This window comes from Centruroides vittatus, unplaced genomic scaffold (assembly GCF_030686945.1).
Source record: "Centruroides vittatus isolate TY-2023 unplaced genomic scaffold, ASM3068694v2 contig_370, whole genome shotgun sequence".
NCBI lineage: Eukaryota > Metazoa > Arthropoda > Arachnida > Scorpiones > Buthidae > Centruroides > Centruroides vittatus.
This window is the reverse complement of record NW_027122193.1, coordinates 351,434-370,146: the sequence shown is the minus strand read 5'-3', so window position 1 is coordinate 370,146 and position 18,713 is coordinate 351,434. Positions and strand designations below refer to the sequence as shown.

The window sequence follows — 18,713 nt, the reverse complement described above, 5'->3', positions numbered from 1 at the left end:
ACGATAAACAAGGTTATGTCGGCTCCAGTGCCGTAACTAGGGCAGTGCCATCGGTGCACAGGCACAGGGCGTAGGCCCTGGAGGGCGTAGAAAAGACCTGGACCAAGTTTTATATCATAGTTTTGGGGCATAGTTACAGAAGATCGCACCGGGCGCATAAAAAAAAGACTAGTTAGGACGCTGGTCAGCACCTGTCACATGTAAATGTTTCCGAAAAACATTGTATCAAATATTAATATTGGATTCCGCAATGGCTAACATTAATATTTTCTTACAATTCGAAACCGTTAATATTTTCTTACAATTCTTTTATCTATATTTATTCTTATTAATATTTTCATTTTTTAAGTTGCTGTATTTACATAACGTTCATTTTATGGTGAGAACAGACTACTTACTTTGTCATTTAGAGAACATCCATTAAAGAAGTTAACGCACAACACAGTTAACAGTACAATGATAAAGTCAATCTTATACGACATTATTAAAATACACTAAATGTGCAAATTCGTAATAGGAAAGTGGAATTTGACAATGCAGACAAAAGCGAAACTCACAGATAAAGAACAGAGTGACAAGACAAGAGGATTATGCAAATTAATGCGTATAAAATTTTACAAATTTTTTACATTAGTTTCGCATTTTAAAATATAAATGAAATAATATTCATCATTACTTTTGAGATAGAAAAATGTCATTTACAAATACAGTAATTTATAAAGGCACAATATTTCTTTCGGATTCATTGTTTCGTGCACAGTTTTTCTAACATTTGACAACGTGTTAAACAATAAATTGTTTCTTTATCAAGTAAATATGAAAAAATACTTCGGTCTGAAGAATTCGCTTCAGTTAGTGTAGACTAGATTTGAGATCCGGGATGTCAATTGTTCGATTAACGCTAACGTGGGAGAAAAGTTTTTCGGTAGCAGGACTTTACTAAAATAAGAACCAGATTGAGTGATGGAAGTATTGAACATCTTTGCTTTTTAAAATCTTATTATATAAATTTACAATAATATTTTCTATTATGTTTTATTTAAATCAAGAAAATTACTTTTTAAGTTAGAAGTTTGATCTAAGTTCATTTTTTTTTAATTTTCAACTCAATTCAAAGCATTTGTTGTTGTATGGAGTTTCCAGCAAACTTTAATAAATTTTTTCTATTTGTGAAAATTTCTACGTAATTCAAAGGTAATTTTTAATATATATCTTACACAGCATTATTAATATGATTTTGGAGGGTACAGAACGTATTAAATTACTTTAAAAAATGAAAAATAATTATATCATTCGATTTCAAGAAATTTTGCATATCTTAAAAATTAATTCTATCCTGGGATTTCCCGGTATACCGGGAAACAGTTCACTTTTTTTCCCGGAATCCTAGGACAAGCAAAGGACCGGAAAATGAAAAACTGTACTGGGAATCCGTTTACGGTCAAAACGTCTTTCAGCCAACCAGTAGCGAGTTGGCACGCAACCGAAACATTCTGGCTTACCAACACACAAAGATTCCAAATCACAAGCTTTTGCCTGTAAGGTTATGAAGATCACGTGGAATCTGAAGTTTTCATTCGCCCCATCTTAAATATTTCAAGGATAAAAACATTTCGTTGGAAATCTGAGCCGAATTATGGAATATGTTTTGTGACAGCCTGACACTTCTGCTCCCGTTAAACGAGTGTTTTCGGCGATGAATAATCTTTGGTCTCGGGAAAGAGGTAGAATGAATGAATCTGCAGTTTGACGTTTAATTATACGTAAAATGAAGATGGAAATGAGCTGTTCGGATTTTTTGAAAAAAATAATTCATGCTAGTGGTAGTGATTCTAGTTTGTGATTGGTTTCAAACCTCAGTAAATAATTTTTTTTTCAATTTATTCTATATCCTTTGTAATGATTCCAATTAATAAATCCAGTAATTACCTAGTTATTTTGTCCGTTTTTGAAAAAAAGAAATATAATAAGCTTAAACATAAACACATTCGTCGACTAAAGATTGACGTTTACATTTCCATATAATTATTAAATGCAGGACAGTTGAATTTATGTATGTTAGTTCTTTAGTGTACATAAACTATGAAAGAATATCTAAACTTAAAAATCTCATTTCGAATTTCATTCCATTGAAGATTTCAGTTTTACCCGAGGAAGCATTTAAATATTTAAACTTGGCACACTCGAAAACCACTTAAAACATATTTTGTGCAGGCTGGTAACTTCGTATTTTAGATTTTCCAATTTCAATGCCACCAAATCGCTGGTCCGATAGATTTTTGGGATCGTTGCGGAAAGAGGTTGAAGTAATTTGAGGAGTAATTGTTAAATACAGTCACGGAAGGCGGTTACGTTCCTTCTCTAATCTGATTCTCGCTGCCTAATCTTATCATTAACTTTTTAATACTTCACTTCCGCATTGAAAACAATTTCTTCTCTATTCTAATCGAAAAAACACGTGATCTGCGATAGATAGAAACGTGACTCGAAAGCACAGTAGCATAACGCGGTGCGGAATTTCGATCAAGCACAGCGACAAAAATATCAAAGCTGTGCTTGCCAGGTTTCGAACCTGGGACCTTCCGCGTGTGAAGCGGACGTGATAACCACTACACCACAAGCACTCGTCCGTCTCGACCACGGATCTTTTCTAAGAGCGCTTAAATTGTTGCTCTAACTTCAAGTGCAGCAGTGAATCTGACACTTTTCTTACAAAACCCTCATTTCCGTTGTGATGGAAGCTCGTTACCTTCACGACCACAGGTCGACACTTCCAGCACATTTGTTTTCTCTTTGGGAGTAGCAAATTCTGGTAGATTCAACTCGCAAAGTCGTTCGCTCGTCTTGTCCTTCGGTTACGTGTTTTTCAATTATCAAATTGCTTCGTCGTTTTCACAGAAAAACAACTCGCATTCGTTTTCTGGCGTGCGAAGATTGAGAACATCTTTTCCGCTCTCTCCGCCTGCTTCAATGTTTATAAAATTCTTTCGACGTTTCCCTCGACTGACGTTATCCGATAACGTCGGTAGATCTGAACGTGTAAAATCGATCAGTTTTGAATACGATCCAGGATCAGTTCAAGAAGAAGAAATGCCGTTCCGCTGTTCTTTGGCAGGTGTCTGTGGTGTAGCGGTTATCACGTCCGCTTTACACGCGGAAGGTTCCAGGTTCGATTCCTGGCAGACACCCGCGCGATTTTTGTTTGTTCCCTACGACAAACCTTCTTTGATTATTTTTTGTTTCCTTCGTCGCTTTCTATTGCTTTTCAATGTGTTCGTTTTCTCATTAGAAAGTTATCTTGTGCTTTTCTCTCCGTGTGGTTTTCGCTCACGCCTAAACATAATACGAAAAAGAGCCATACCCCAAAAACAGGATCTCACAACACGTATCACTCGCACGAATCAGCGAATGTCGCGCTTCAGAGATACGACGAAAATGTGACAGGATATCAGAAAGCGAATGCACTTATTCTTTGTGCAGAACAGTTGTATTGCAGTCTGTATGAGACTTTTTAAACCTATCGGGTCATGGGAAACCTCTCCTGCAAGACTAAGCTTACTCTGCATAATACACGTTATCGACGAACGAAGACTGGAACAATTTATTGATCCATTTCGCCTGGTGTCTGTAGTGTAGCTTATACTATCTGTCAGTAATGCATTCTGCAAGAATTAAGCAAGGTGTTTTTCATCATTAGTACGCGTATATCTCGAGGCAAGACTTCCGCAGACTCCATTTTCGAAAGATAATGGGTCTTGGAAAATGAATAATCTTTAAGAAACTTAGTTAATCTTTAGTAAATCGTTTGCATTCATCATAGATTTCCGAAAATATCGGTAATCCTTGATGTCGAAAATATTCCCTAGGGAATATTCCCTGGAGACGAATATTCCCTATTGTCAAAAAAATAAAAATCGAAGGAAAGTCTTTTTCGGACGAATTTCACGAAATAGAATCGGAACATTGTCGGTAACTACTGTCTATTTATACTTTAAGGGGAAAAGCTGCAACGTAATTTGTAACAAAAAAAGATCGCGTGTCACGCGTGGTAGTTTGCATTTATCAGAATGATAAACATCGTTTCACCAAAATATCTGTAAACGTGTTGAAATAAATCGATAAACTTCACCTCGGAGAAAGGATCGTCAGAGTTCTAGCTCCGTGGAAGTTTTCGCATTTCGAGGTGGAGACGATGAAGTTGTGCGTTCGTGAACAGTGCGACCGGGATTTGACAGTCAGGCCCGCCGTAAGCGGGCGTGCAGGGCGTGCACCCCACGCGAGCTGTACGTCCAAGGGACGGCAAATTGATATTGCTGGCAAGCTCAGCGCAATACCGATAATACCGTAGTTAAACGGGGGCGGCATTATCGGTATTGCACACGGGCGGTGAAACAGCTAGCGGCACTGCTGTTGACAGTTACGGTCTAACGTGAGATGCCCGGTCGAAATGCACCACTCGTTTAGATTTGGCAAACATCGCTTTCGTTCGATACCGCAGCAGCAACGGCTTCAAATCGAGTCAATAATTACCTGTTAAACAAACTGATAAAAGAAAAGTTCAGTCAAACAAAGACCGAACTGCTATCACGGCCTGCGTCCAACAAAAAACTGAAGCTGTCGTAAAATATTGTGTCTGCCAGGGATCGAACCTGGGACCTTCCGCGTGTAAAGCGGACGTGATAACCGCTACACCACAGACACCTACCGAAGGACGGGCGGAATGGCATTTCTTCCTTGAACTGATCCTGGATCATATTCAAAACTAATCGATTTTACACGTTCAGATCTACCGACGTTATCGGATATCTTCAGTCGAGGGAAACGTCGAAAGAATTTTATAAACATTGAAGCAGGCGGAGAGAGCGGAAAAGATGTTCTCAATCTTCGCACGCCAGAAAACGAATGCGAGTTGTTTTTCTGTGAAAACGACGAAGCAATTTGATAATTGAAACACACGTAACCGAAAGATAAGATGAGAGAACGACTTTGCGAGTTAAATTTGAGAGAAATCGCCATTGCGGAAGAGAAAATGCGTCTGACATATCGACTGGTTGTGGTGAGGTTAACCAGTTTCCATCGTGACAGGAATGAGGATTTCATAAGAAAAGTTCCGGATTCACTGCGGCACCTGAAGTTAGCGCAACAATTTAAGTGCTCTTAGAAAAGTTCCGTGGTCGAGACAGACGAGTGCTTGTGGTGTAGTGGTTATCACGTCCGCTTCACACGCGGAAGGTCCCAGGTTCGATACCTGGCAAGCACAGCTTTGAATTTTTTGTCAATCGAAATGCGCACTGCATAATGCAACTGTGCTTTTTAGTCACGTTTCTGTGCATCGCAGATCACGTGTTTCGAGTAGAACAAAGAAGAAATTGTTTCCAATGGGAAAATAAAGTATTAATAAAATATAGATCATGTTTTAGTAATTTGTTCATATAGATGGAACCATACATAATATTTTAAATTTGAATTATTGTCATAGTTTTTCATGTAAATTGATAATGGCTCGTGTGTATGAGGACAAGTAAAAGGCTCGATACAAACTCGTGCAATGACCCTTCAAGATCGCTGTCTTTACAAGATAGAGGCACGGAAATCACGAAATTCACGGCAAAATCCAAAATTTTTGTCATCAAATTTAGTCGCTACGCAACAATAAAATTTTCTCATTGTTGAGAGGATCTATTGTTGACTCGTGCGATTATTTATTGCGAGTGTTTTCTCGAGTTTTGCTTCGTTTGCAGCGATTATTTAAGTAAGTTTAGACTACGCTTTTTGTAGATTTAAGTACTTTTTAACTTTGTGATAAGAAAATACCACAATTGGTGACAGTGGTTTTAAGTAAGAATTAATCGGTTCCTTCAGAGGAAACGGAAATTTTCATTATTAATTTTTTAATGGTATTGATAAAACAAAATGAAAATTAACAAATAGCCTACTTTAAATCTTTCATTTCTCGCTGTATTTATTTATTTCATTTTTATTTATTACGCATACGGGATAAAATCCTCGATGCCGGGAAAGATGGTCCTTTGTCAAAATTGTATGTATGTTCTCGCAGTCGTACCGCCAGGTTTCTTCTAGTCACATCCACATAATCTTTTTCGATTCCTAACTGTTGATTTTCAAATGGAATTTTATATACCCCAGCTTTACCTTCCTTTTTTATGCTGTCTTTATCGTTCCGTAGCAAGCTACAGATATTAGGTGCTCTTTCATAGATCATTCTCGATTTTTATAAAAGAAAAAGAGCATTTGATACAATGTTGACAAACGTCACAACAAAATATTATCAATTATAGCACAGACTGAAGGAGCGATTGTAAAATGAAAAGAGGCTAAAGTCATTTAAACGGTGCACTCTCCATCCATTGCGTTGGAGATGGAAAAGGTGGAAATTTATAGAAGTAAAATGAAAAACCGTTGCCTGAATGCTATGGATGCTAATGCGCTTCTAACAGCGTGGAAATATATAATAGAAAAAAAAGGCATTTAAAAACCCTTAAATCATTTCTTTCTACTTAGCTTTGTTTTCTATGTTTTATTTGTTTATTTATTTATTTAATATACACACTTCTTTCAATTTATTTTAAAGTTAAATTACTTTTTTGAATTTTAAATATGTAAAATATTCGAAAACGGTACGTTCCATTTTGGAATATTTATAATATTAAACCTGACGATGGCTTATATTAGATAGGGTGAACACTTTCTATTCGAACAAACTACTTTATACCCATAGCAGCCGCCATTATGTAGTTCGCGCTAATACCGCTAGGTGTCAGATCTATCGTTGGCACAAACGAATAGATTGGACACGTTATTTTATTGATACATGTAATAAAGATGGTATTAATCTTATTAATAATGATTTGGATTTAGTGGACTGGTCTCTTCTCCTCGTTAACATTTTTCATAATTTTATATACAATATAAATGAAAAAATAAATAATAGCGTATGTAATTGTTGGTATAAGGATTTAAATGTCACTTTTTTGACAATTCTTTATATAATGAAGATGTTTCCCTTAATATTTTGCCTTTATTTAAACAGGCTAAGTGTAATTCACTGAACTTTTTAAAAAATTATACGAGAAAATTGTGTAACTTTTGTGTTGAGAACGAAAGTGTGGATGCCTGACATATTTTGGCTAAATGTGGGCGTCTTAAAGTGTTACGTGATGAAGTTCTTACCAGGTCTTTATTTCTTAAAACTTTATAGGAGCCACGTTATCAATTTAAAGTGTTTTGTGTTCTAAGTAAACTCTGTTGATCTTTTGTCATAAGGGGCGTGATTTCTCTACTATAAATATTTCCCTTTATACTTTATACGTTACATGCGTATGTACATCAATATTTCGTGTGAATCTTAATTAATAAGAATAATTCGATTTCATTTGTCGTCTCGTTTTCTCTTTTCTCACAGATGTTTTGTGATGCAAAAGTCAACAGAATAGTACAATTTTTTTATAAACTAGTTTTTCTATCGAACATTTAAAAATCACGTAAAGGATTACAATAATTGTATATAATAAATAGAGAGTTTATTATAACATTTATTTCTGACTTTGAAAGAATTAAACAATCATTTATGCATTCGAAATTTACAACTCACATTACAATAGGAATATTTCTTAATTAACACAAGTTCTGTTTTCACAACAGTCGCTCAATTTTCTTGCAAAATGGATAATCTCAAAATATCGAAGAAGTGGCACACCTCGGCCCATGCTGAGCCCGAGGATGGCGCCTCGTCTTGGCCTCGTGTAATACGGGTGCTCCCGAAAGATACCAAGAAGAAGTCGCATACACTCGACGTCAAACGGGTGATCGTCGTAACTCCGGACGATATCGCCTCGTCTCTCGTCCATTATCTGGAGCGCGATACCCAGAGGTTGTGTAACGGACGATGGAAACACGGACACGTTTCTACCAGTTCTTGAAGATCGTCATTGGTAAGGCTCTCACCAGAAACCTGAAGTAACTCAATATTTTGCATTTTTACGTCTATTCCTGCTGCATCGATTAGGTTGACAATTTGGTTAATCTATCGATACAGCGATAGGCTCTTTTCGTTGAGTGTTCTTCGATACCTTCATCCATAACTTCTTCCGCAGTCCATTCATGTATTTATTAGTTAATTCTTGCCAATCCACGTTGATTTTTCCTATAGCATACACGATGTTAAATTTTTTCTAAAATTACACCGAACAAACATCAATTTAGGGGAAGTACAGCGCTACGACAAATTGTCCACCTTTTGCTGATTGGTTCGTGTACGTCAATAATCGTATTATAGAAGAATCAACGAAATGCTGCGTTATATCGAATCAGCGTTAGTCGAGGCAGCGTTAAGCGGGTCGTACAGTATTTTGAGTAAATTTGTAAATTTCACTGTCAATTGTAAGATTAAAGATTATGTTTTGATCGTTTCAAACGCGCAGTGATAAAGCGTAGGGAATTTTTCGGTAATATTCGAAGAATGCTTTGTACAATATAATTCATTATTATGTGTAATGACACATTGCTGTGCTAATGCTCAACTGGCCTGTTGCAAGTTATTTGTGAAATTATTTTTTTATAAATAATGATCGTACATATTTAATTAGTACTAACGACGACTCTTAGCGCAATAATAATAACAATCTTTCCTGTTTTCGCTGTAACCTGACACTCAATATTTATATTTGTCAATTTCTGGTTTTACGTTTTTGTTCGTTAAATTTAGATTAATTAATTAGTGTATTTAACATTTCATATACAGTAATTGTGTTTCCATCCTCAAGATCTATCTACAGAAGGTTTACATCAACAAAATTAGTTTCCTTGTATTTTTTATATGAAAATATATAAAAATTATTTCCAGAAGGATTTTTATCATTTTATTAAATATTTGACGATTATACTTATATACCATTCTGTACTGTATGTTTTCGTAGTATGCACGAATTTTTTGTGGATTTTCGTGTCGTTTTTAGGCGTAGGCAAAACCATGTGAAAAGAACGAGGACAAAAGATTACTTACGAATGAGGAAAACGAACGTGTTAAAAAGCAATGACAAGCAACGAAAGAAACAAAATAAAAACACGATTGTTGTAGGGGAGAAATAAAAACTGCTCGTGTGTCTGCTAGGGATCGAACCTGGGACCTTCCGCGTGTAAAGCGGACGTGATAACCGCTAAACCACAGACACCTGCTACGGTACACCGGAACGGCGTTTCTTGTTTTTGAGATCTTATACAAAAGTAATTTGTTTTCGTTCAGATTTACAGACGTGATAGGATAGTTTCAGCCGAACGAAACTTCGGCTGGGGCTATCCGATGGAGTTTACAGCCATCCGGAAAGAACCGTCGGTTGTTTTTCTGTAAAAACGGCGCAGCAGTTTGGTGTTTGAAAAACACGTAACTGAAGGATAAGACGAGCAAACGACTTTGCGATTTCGATGTGCGAGGAATCGCCATTGCCGAAAAGAAAACAAATGAATCGGACGTGTCTACTCGTGCTCGGCGGTTAACGAGTGTCCTTTGTCATAGAAATCAGCATTTTGTAAGAAAAGTTCCGCATTCACTGCAGCACTTAAAGTTATCACATCGATTTATGTGCTCTTAGAAAAGTTCTGTGGTCAAGACTGACGAGTGCTTGTGGTGTAGTGGTTATCACGTCCGCTTCACACGCGGAAGGTCCCAGGTTCGAAACCTGGTAAGCACAGCTTTGAGTTTTTTGTCAATCAAAATGCGCACCGCATAATGCAACTGTGCTTTTTAGTCACGTTTCTGTGCATCGCAGATCACGTGTTTCGAGTAGAACAAAGAAGGAATTTTTTCCAATGGGAAAATAAAGTATTAATAAAATATAGATTATTTTTTAGTAATTTGTTCGTATAGATAGATCCACACATAATTTTTTAAATTTGAATTAATGCCATAGTGTTTTTCAAATTTAAATATTTTTTTAAATGCTGACTTTTATCGTAATTGGATAAATTTAAAGTTTAAAGGTTTTGTTATTAATGTAAGCTAGTATTGAAAATTATTAGACTTAGTAACAGTCATTTTATGATCCTGTTTGAGTGCCAAGAATGTCGAGCAAGTGTCCTTGCCAGTGTCATGAATTTCAGGAACCGTGAGATGCCATAGGTTATCAAATATATTTAGGTCTATCAACTTCTAATTCGATGCAACATTTACATTTTAGCCGCTTGTTTATTTATTTGTTCATAAAAATAAAGGGAAACGTACTCGGCCAGTTGATATTCACCCTCCAAAGATTAACGAATATACATAGAAGTTGGCAAATCGATTAACTGAATATAACGAAAAATTCCACGAAATGCGTCTTTAAACGCATAGTTTTTCTCAAATATAAAGAAGTAATTTATTGACATACAGTCAGTAAAATGAATTTGTATATAATAAGTTTCTTAATGAACTTTCGGTTTCTCCGTTAAAATAAACGTCACCGAGTTTATTCGTGGAAATACTACAGTGAAACACCGGAAATTTTTAACGCACCCTAAACGTTATTAGTAATGTAGTATCTACGTGTTAATTTAAAAATGGTTTGAGATTGTAACACTTAGTTTCAGTGAACTGCTGAAATTTAAAGCAACGTTCAAATAATAAAGTAAGGCTCATACTCTGTAGATGATGCAATTGAAGAGAGATTTAAGAAAGGTGCAAGAAAGGTGATTTCGGAGAATATGTCATTAAACTATAACTAGAGAGATGTTTACTGAATGAATAAAATTTCGATTGATTCAGTCAAATCTTTTGTCAGTAGAAGAAAAATTCTTTAGTTTTTTATTGTACACAATGTAAAAAATTTTTAAATGTATTATTGGATTGGTCACTCGGCGTGATAATCCCTTACGTAAGGGATTACGTAAGGGATTACGTATGATTACGTAAATATAAATCAAATTCTATATTATAATATAATAGAAAAGTTAAAAGTACGTGTGAGGCTTCGGGGCCAAAAGGGGTTCCCTTTATGATATCTTAATCAGCAAGAAGTTGGTTAAACCCGCTCACGGGGTCACTGTATGGTTCTTTGATCAATTGTCGGCGGGATTGTAAGATCCGGCAAACGTCAGGTTGCTGACACCAGTTAGGATAGTTCAGCATAGTCAACTCTAGCGTCCTAACTCGCGAGTGGTCCGATATACTCGGTTCATCGAGTTTAAAAATTAAAGGAGGGCTGATTGATTTGTCTTTCGAGTGGGTAGGCGCAGTGGATAAGTCGATAGGTCCGAGAAATGACAGGCAGGTTTATGAACATAATATAAGTTTAATATAGACTAAAAGCTAAGGTTACACTACACTACCGTCTACACTATTAAAGCTATACGACTAAATGGATATTAAAGGACCCAGTGTTTCCCGGGTCAAAGATCCCGTTCTTACATTTCTATATACACCGATAGAGAGAGAGAGAGAGTTTAAATATGAGCTAAGCATTTACCTCTGGTGAATAACCGATTTGATGATCTCCGGGAGTATCGGGTCGTGGAGCATTGTATTGGCCGCTTCTAAGTTAGGATCTTGGGTGGCTTCTGTTCCGTATGGCGTTTTGGGATATGTCGAACTGGCGATGGTGCTCGGAAGATGTCCGCTAGAATAGGGTGACTGCAGATGTATGGCCCGTGTATAGCGTCCATGCAGTCGGATAATGTTCGCCTGGATATGGCGTCAGATGAAGTCCACAGGTATAGTCGTGGGGGAAGTCCACCGATGTCCGCCGACTATGGCGAGGAGAGCTTCTGGTTGCTTCTGGATCCGGTGTGGTCGATTTCCAGTAACGAACGTCTCGAAGTGCGGGTGCTCTGTCCTTACATTCGATTTTGCCTGGGAAAATGATCGGGTGATCAACTGTTTGGTGACGAATCTGCAGGTGTGAGGTTAGAAGTCTCTGGCGATGACGTTATGATGTCCAAATGAAACTATCATGACCATATTTGGTTCGATTCCCTTCTACTTACTGGTTCGACCGTCGACTTTCTTCTCCTTTCACAACAGGATGTTTAATTTACCACCCGGATGTTATACATTTCTCCCAGTTGCTGATAGAAAAGATTGTCATTCAACCCTTTTTCTGTGCGATGTTTTCTTAACGATCGCCCGAAAAAATAGGCTTAGTAATTTTCTTAAATTCGCGAAAAATCGCGCCTACGATTCTCACATACGTAATAATCTAATATTCTTAATCTCCACTGTTATCTTTTGCCCGAGCAACGCCAAGCTCGTCCGCTAGTGTTAAACTTTCAGAATGATCAACAATTATCGCGAATGTCCGACATGTCTGATGCCCCTTAACGTATTTAGCAGCTTCATTCGGTGCTTTGTAATTCAGACAAACGAGAAAAGATAAAATATTTATTGAAATGTCATACAAAACTTTATTAAAAAATGAAAACTTTAAAATAAGAACTGTTCGGTACTTCAAACAATTCGAAGGGGGTAAATAAAGAAATGAATCATTACAACAAATGTCGCGATGTAACTTTTTACTCTTCATATGAACAATTGAAGTGTAATTTGTAACTATGAATGGTATAGTTATTAGTTACATATGATCGATCAGTTAGATAAAGTTGTCTTTCTTTAAAATTATAGAACAGATCTAGAATATGAAATTCTTCTTCTCTGTCCGTATACACTTCTTCTCTATCGGTAATATGTGAATTTTTCTTTTCGGTTAAATCCGACAAAAGATAAACTTTCAACTTCTCGCCATCAGAAAGGCAATAAAGCTTGCCAAAAGCAACGAATTGATATCTGATGAAACAATAATTTTGTTTGATATTTTGCTTTGACAAAACCCGTAAATCCTCCGAATTGGTTTGAACCGCCTCATAAGTATCTAAGGTAAGATTTATTAAGTTAAATACCCAGATATAATTCTGGTCTAAAAGGAATACTAAGGCATCATAAGCAGGAATATGACGGAGTTTCTCTCCCGTTGTCGATTCCCCAGTCTCAAAATTGTATTTGACGACTTTGTGTTGGTAACGATGTCGACTGTAATAACTTCCATTGTATATACATCCAAAATCTTTCATTCCTTTAGGTAAATCAATTGTCTTGAGTAATGTATAATTTCCGTCTTTGTTTAATTTATATTCTTTTATAATGGGCCTGTCTTCTTCCTTCAGAAAAATTTTCAAACTTCCTTCGGAATTCTCTTCAAATTGTATCGAAGAAAATATAATGTCTTTATAAAATGTTGTAAATGGAAAAGTTCCATGATATGTAATATTGTCGAGAGTGCAATCTAAAGAAAAGAAATATCAAATTAATATTTGCATTTATGTATAAAATTCAGGTTTGAAATCCTGCAATTAACATTTAATATGACATAACGCCATCTGAATGAAGATAAAATCAATTAACAAACATAAAGTATATAGGCCTACAGTTCATTCTGTTTCGTAGGCAAAATTATAAATCGCTTATCTCCTCATCATGTCCTAACTAATTGTTGAATTAGAATCGAGTTTCGTGACAAATTTAGACTGTGTTTTAATTCGCTACTCAAATAATATTTATTTATTCTATTGTTATTTCCTTGTACTACGCATTCTTTCATTTCTAATGCATTTAATAGCATCCATGACAGATCACCATACTTTTTATGTTATATTTTGTAACAGCGGAAATATAGTATTTAAAAATTATTAAAAAGTAATACACAGAGTACAGAACAACAGACTTTTTGTAACGATGATACAAATTAAATATGTTTCTGCAGTTGGAAAGAGCTTTGCCCACCAGTGGCCGGGTAGATAACATCACTGAACACTGGTAAGTGGTCGTGGGTTGTTATGTCGGTAGTGTACTGGACGTTTTCCGGTTTCTTCACATTTGCAACATCTAAATAAAGGTAAAACTCCCATAGTAAGTCCTCTAGAGTGCAACCTCCATAGGCAGACTCTCGTTTGTCGAGATGCCGTATAAAAGAACAAACAATCAAACGAAGTACACACTACAAGTAATGAAAAAAAGCATTAGCAGGGAAAAGTCGCAGTTCTCATCATTTCTGCAGCAAAGTTTAACAGAAATCACGTTATTTTTTAATTAGGAGTTTAGAAATTATAATAATTACCTTTTTCAATTCAGTATTTCATTACTCCTTTTACACTGTTATTGTTAAATCAATAGTCTATGACAACCACTATCCTTATACTATATTTAATTAATTTCCAACCTGTCTACTGTATTCTGCCATCTCTTAAATGCACATAAAATTAACATTTTCTTAAATAAACAACCGAGAATATAAAAGTGTCATAAAATTAGTAAATTTTCTTACGTTTGGTTTGTCCATTCTTTTCTTTTGAATCATCGTTTCCTTTCTCCTTTTCCCCTGTCAATAAAATATTTCCATAATCTGTCACAAATTTGTTATTCCTTCAAAATGTAAACTTTAATGACATTAATCGAAAGAATTTTAAAATATGACAAGTAAAACGGCGAAGCCATTTTTGGGACGAGACTATGCCTCGGAGAGCGCACGTTTGTAAGTTCCATCTGAGGGCGACAGATGGAGCTACTAATTCTACATTGCATTTGCGTTCGTTTATTAGCGAGGTTGAGGCCGAAGTTTTCAACGCGAAACGTGTACTTCAGACGTTCAGCGCCGTCTTCCTGTAAACCTAGAAGTTTGACAATGGTGTTTGGAACGTCGGGCATGATTCTACTGACGTTCCAAACGCCATTGTCAAACTTCTAGGCTTACAGGAAGACGGCGCTGAACGTCTGAAGTATACGTTTTCGCGTTGAAAACTTCGGCCTCAACCTCGCTATTGCTTCAGTTCGCGAGCGACATTTCGCAAATTTCGCACTCGCGCCTGTTTGTAGAAACAGTCTCGCCATTTTGTATTATATTTTGACTCGGTCCCCCGACTACCTGCAAGTCTGTTTTTTTTCTATGTGCGCATGATTTGGGCACTAAATAGTCTATGCTAAATTGCAACTCCTGACATGTACTCCTTCATACCTCTAAGGTGTGCAGCCGTTGATAGCAGCGCGATTTTATAGACGTGACATAGTCTCGTCAAAAACATGTTAAATAGTTAATAACTGAAAATGAATCCATGTAAATAAGAATTCCTTCGGGATACTTATTCACACAGACAATAGGAATAAATAAAAATTCTTAATTTAAAAAAGAACTGTACGAAAATTTCGTTTAATTTCTTATAATTTCGTATAATGTCTTCCTATTCTCTAAATAGGAAGACATTATACGTCTTCTACGCAGAGTATAATTAATGTTACATTTGAAAATTTCTATAAAATAAGAACTACCAAACGTTCAGTTTGTGAAGACTACAGTTTATTATCACGTATGTTAAACGTGATTTAACAAACTGCTCTTCAACATTCGGTTTTTTCTAAGAAAATCCTGAAATCTCTCCATGTGAAAACCCCGAAGAATTAATCCCTCAACCAGACAACACTGGTACGGAGAGAAGATAAAACTCTGGCTCCATTGGTAGTCCCCCAAAAAATCTGTTTCGAAAAGTTACTCTACGAAGTGAATCTTTTATTGCTTATTGAACTTTTTAAAATATAATAAATTAAAAGAAGACAAGATGTTCTATAAATTTCGTAAATTATTATTCTATTTATAATTCTTTTGTGATTAATTTAATTGTATAGCTAATCTATGATAATATATACCTTTAATTACTATACCTTTTAATTCTGTCATATTTCTTTTACAAAAATCTTCAGCGGTAAAACAGTACTGGCAGAGATCAGATTTCTGCATCCATGAAATTGGAGGAAATATAAATAAATAAAGATATATAAAAAGTTTTTTGATTTAGTAACTGATATTGCCATCTTTTTACTTTCTTTAAAGTGATATAAACAGTACTTAGTATTGGTATCTAGAACTATAATTACAGTAAATTGAATTGATTTGATATACACTTAACTATAGACCTACTTTTATATTGCACTTTCCGTTTAGCGTAACTGAATCGTCGTCTTTTTTGCATGTTTTAGATTCCAGGAGACAATTATTTCCGCATTCTTTTTCAACTACAGACAAAATTTCCCTTTTTTCGACTTGGTGAGGTGCAGTGTTATAATTGACGTTGGCATTCTTATCGTTAGTTTTCTCAGACTTGATAAATTGCTTTTCTATATCGGGTGAAACCATTCGAATGTTGGAATATTGAAGTAAATAGATGAAGATAAAAGGTTGAGCGAGAACAATCAAATATAGCAGCACTATCAAAAAAGACAGTACTCTTATTTGAAGTTGATAGTCGTTTTCTTTACTGTTCTTCATAGCGCTATTGTCACAATAAGAAACAAGTGTAATTATTGCATATCAATATTTCATCATAAAACAAAATTCCGCAGAATATAAAATATAATAATTCTATGAATGATGAAAGTGTAACGATAAGTTTATATATTCTTAAATATATGTAAAATAGCAGAGAGAAGAATCGATGCGCTTTTAATTTCTAAATAGTATAATGCTTAATTTTTAGTAATATGACAAATATTTTCGTGCATAAACAACACCGAAATTGTTTGTATACAGGTAGAAAATAAACTGAAGAATATAGTTATACTAATGATAATGCATTATATGCTTTGTAGAGCCTGACTTTTACATCCATGTAAAATCAATGGAATTCAATGTCCAAATTCATTGTATCGATGGTATAGTGAATGACACTCAGCAAGTCATCATTAATAGGTACAGAAAATTGCAATATTTGGTTGACATTACAGTAGAGCATCGATTATCCGACTTAATTGGGGACTGCAATTGGTCGAATAACTGAAAAGTCGGATAACCGAAAAGTATGAAAAAATACATTATTAGTATAGTGTTTATTAGGCCTGGTTTAAATACTGGCCTCCCTTTCATGGTCGAGCCAGTGCTGCCAGCTAAAACATGCAAAAATTATACAAAAATAATATTAAATTAGCCAAGACATAACCAAATATTGTAGCACCACATTACTAGTGGACATTTGAATTTGCCGACTAAAACGCGGTCGGTTAATCGATAAGTCGGTTAATCGATGCTCTACTGTATTTCATTTCACACATGATGCTTTCATTGCTCGGCAATGGAAGGCTCGAATTTCGAAGGTGGTGTCAAGACATTAATTGATTTAAACAGAGTTAGTTCACTTAGAAAAAATCGAATCCGAGCTTAGATAGCCGCCGGCTTGATTAAAACCCGAATTAATCGAAATTTTAGATTTTTGCATGCACCTTAACATTCAACATATAAAGAAGCACTTTTTATGATCGATAACCATAATTAAATAATCACAGGAACGTAACCTATTCTAAGAAATTACTATAATTATTACCAACAAAATTTTTAGAATAGGTTAGGTTAGAACGTGCGTCCCCACTGTTTCCTTTCTTCTATTTGCTGGAATCAGAGACGAGCCGCCATTTTGGAACCATAGGTAACATTAACCCAAAATTTATATATTCGACAAATGGCAATCATTAATTTCCGAAATAAGACAAGTTATTAGACCAAAACTTTTCCGTTGAGATAAACTGTTTATATTATATAAGAGAGTTCAACACAGTGTAATATCACACGGTAAGATAAGAAACTGATGGAGTTGAAGCAATATATCAATTTTAAATTTATTTATTTTTTAATGTATTAAACAGTTTAGATAAAGTACTATATACTAATTAATAAAATTAAATTCAGATCAAATAATGAAAAATATGATTATATAATAATACCTTTGTTAAAATCTCGAAAACAGTGCGAAGTTTGTAGGTTACTGGAAAAAGAAACGGGAATAAACTTAAAGTTAGAAAATGCTATGCGTAAAGGCTTTTATTATATTAAGAGTAAATAAAGATTTCTACCCTTTCGGTCTGAAATAGATAAGGAGATTGAATCAACATAACTAAAATAATAATTTTGTAGTGTATAATTAATTTAAAATATAATAGTACTGTAATTTCCTTTGTATTCCACTTATTTTACGATAATTTGAATTATTCTCACATTTTCGGTCAGATTGGCAGTATGAACGAAAACGTTAAATTCACAGAGGAAGATAGTCGCAGCTTCAGACTTTCTCTCGAAGATTCCAGGTTTTCTTCACGTCTTTATCATTTAAACAAGGCCTAGATTCTGTTAGAAAGTCCTGAGCAAATGTATGTGTAGTCACGTGTAGCATTAAACACAACCATACTAAATCTTAAAATTCATATAAAGCTTAGAATCGCTTATACTGTATTTTAGCCATACTGAATACCAATTAAGATCCAATCATAAAAATCAGATTATTTGATGGACAATTAAGCGTTTTGATTTTATTGATCGGGATTCTTGTGTAGAAATATCGAAGATATATAAACTTAGTAAAAATTTATAATTAGTGGCGAATTTCTACAGCACTTAATATAAATAAAATATTAATTCTATTATAATTATGAAATTATAAGGCTTAGACTCGAATAATTCTATTTTGCTAAAAAAAATATTTAATTAACATCGATTAAATCTATCGTAAATGTACTTACTTTTGTGATCCAAGAAAAGTCAGGCAAACATAATCATCTGTATTTCTTACAAATTCAGTGTAAGAAGAGGGAAGTATCAGCTATAATATCTTCCTCGACACGCTATTTCTTGGGATTTTGTTAGTGTCGATACTCGAATGATCGATCGAGAGAGAAAGGAGACGTGTTTGAAATCGAA

At 35.0% G+C, this 18,713-nt stretch overlaps 1 protein-coding gene and 6 non-coding genes across 7 annotated transcripts; 3 read left to right on the top strand and 4 right to left on the bottom strand.

The window, feature by feature from the left end:
- Positions 1-2,551: 2,551 nt before the first annotated feature.
- On the bottom strand, positions 2,552-2,624 carry TRNAV-CAC (transfer RNA valine (anticodon CAC)). Its single transcript has one exon. It is a non-coding gene; the product is annotated as a tRNA-Val (tRNA).
- Positions 2,625-3,115: 491 nt separating this feature from the next.
- TRNAV-UAC (transfer RNA valine (anticodon UAC)) lies at positions 3,116-3,188 on the top strand. Its single transcript has one exon. It is a non-coding gene; the product is annotated as a tRNA-Val (tRNA).
- A 1,440-nt stretch (positions 3,189-4,628) lies between these two features.
- Positions 4,629-4,701, bottom strand: TRNAV-UAC (transfer RNA valine (anticodon UAC)). The gene has a single exon. It is a non-coding gene; the product is annotated as a tRNA-Val (tRNA).
- Positions 4,702-5,187: 486 nt separating this feature from the next.
- TRNAV-CAC (transfer RNA valine (anticodon CAC)) lies at positions 5,188-5,260 on the top strand. Its single transcript has one exon. It is a non-coding gene; the product is annotated as a tRNA-Val (tRNA).
- Positions 5,261-9,118: 3,858 nt separating this feature from the next.
- On the bottom strand, positions 9,119-9,191 carry TRNAV-UAC (transfer RNA valine (anticodon UAC)). The gene has a single exon. It is a non-coding gene; the product is annotated as a tRNA-Val (tRNA).
- Positions 9,192-9,634: 443 nt separating this feature from the next.
- On the top strand, positions 9,635-9,707 carry TRNAV-CAC (transfer RNA valine (anticodon CAC)). Its single transcript has one exon. It is a non-coding gene; the product is annotated as a tRNA-Val (tRNA).
- Positions 9,708-12,439: 2,732 nt separating this feature from the next.
- LOC136975343 (uncharacterized) lies at positions 12,440-16,324 on the bottom strand. Its single transcript, XM_067270398.1, has 4 exons — positions 15,951-16,324; positions 15,695-15,764; positions 14,307-14,360; positions 12,440-13,268 (listed from the first exon to the last, which is right to left on the bottom strand). Exons 1-4 carry the CDS (start codon positions 16,296-16,298, stop codon positions 12,502-12,504), a joined length of 1,239 nt encoding a protein of 412 aa, XP_067126499.1. The 5' UTR covers positions 16,299-16,324; the 3' UTR covers positions 12,440-12,501.
- Between the last annotated feature and the right edge of the window lie 2,389 nt (positions 16,325-18,713).

Bases quoted from the DNA above. Each gene is read 5' to 3' on its own strand.
- LOC136975343 (XM_067270398.1), bottom strand. From the start codon at position 16,298: ATGAAGAACAGTAAAGAAAACGACTATCAACTTCAAATAAGAGTACTG. The intron at 15,765-15,950 runs GTAGGTCTATAG...TCATGGATGCAG, and splicing joins ACGGAAAGTGCAATATAAAA to AAATCTGATCTCTGCCAGTA. The intron at 13,269-14,306 runs GTAAGAAAATTT...TCTTTTCTTTAG, and splicing joins AAAGAATGGACAAACCAAAC to ATTGCACTCTCGACAATATT.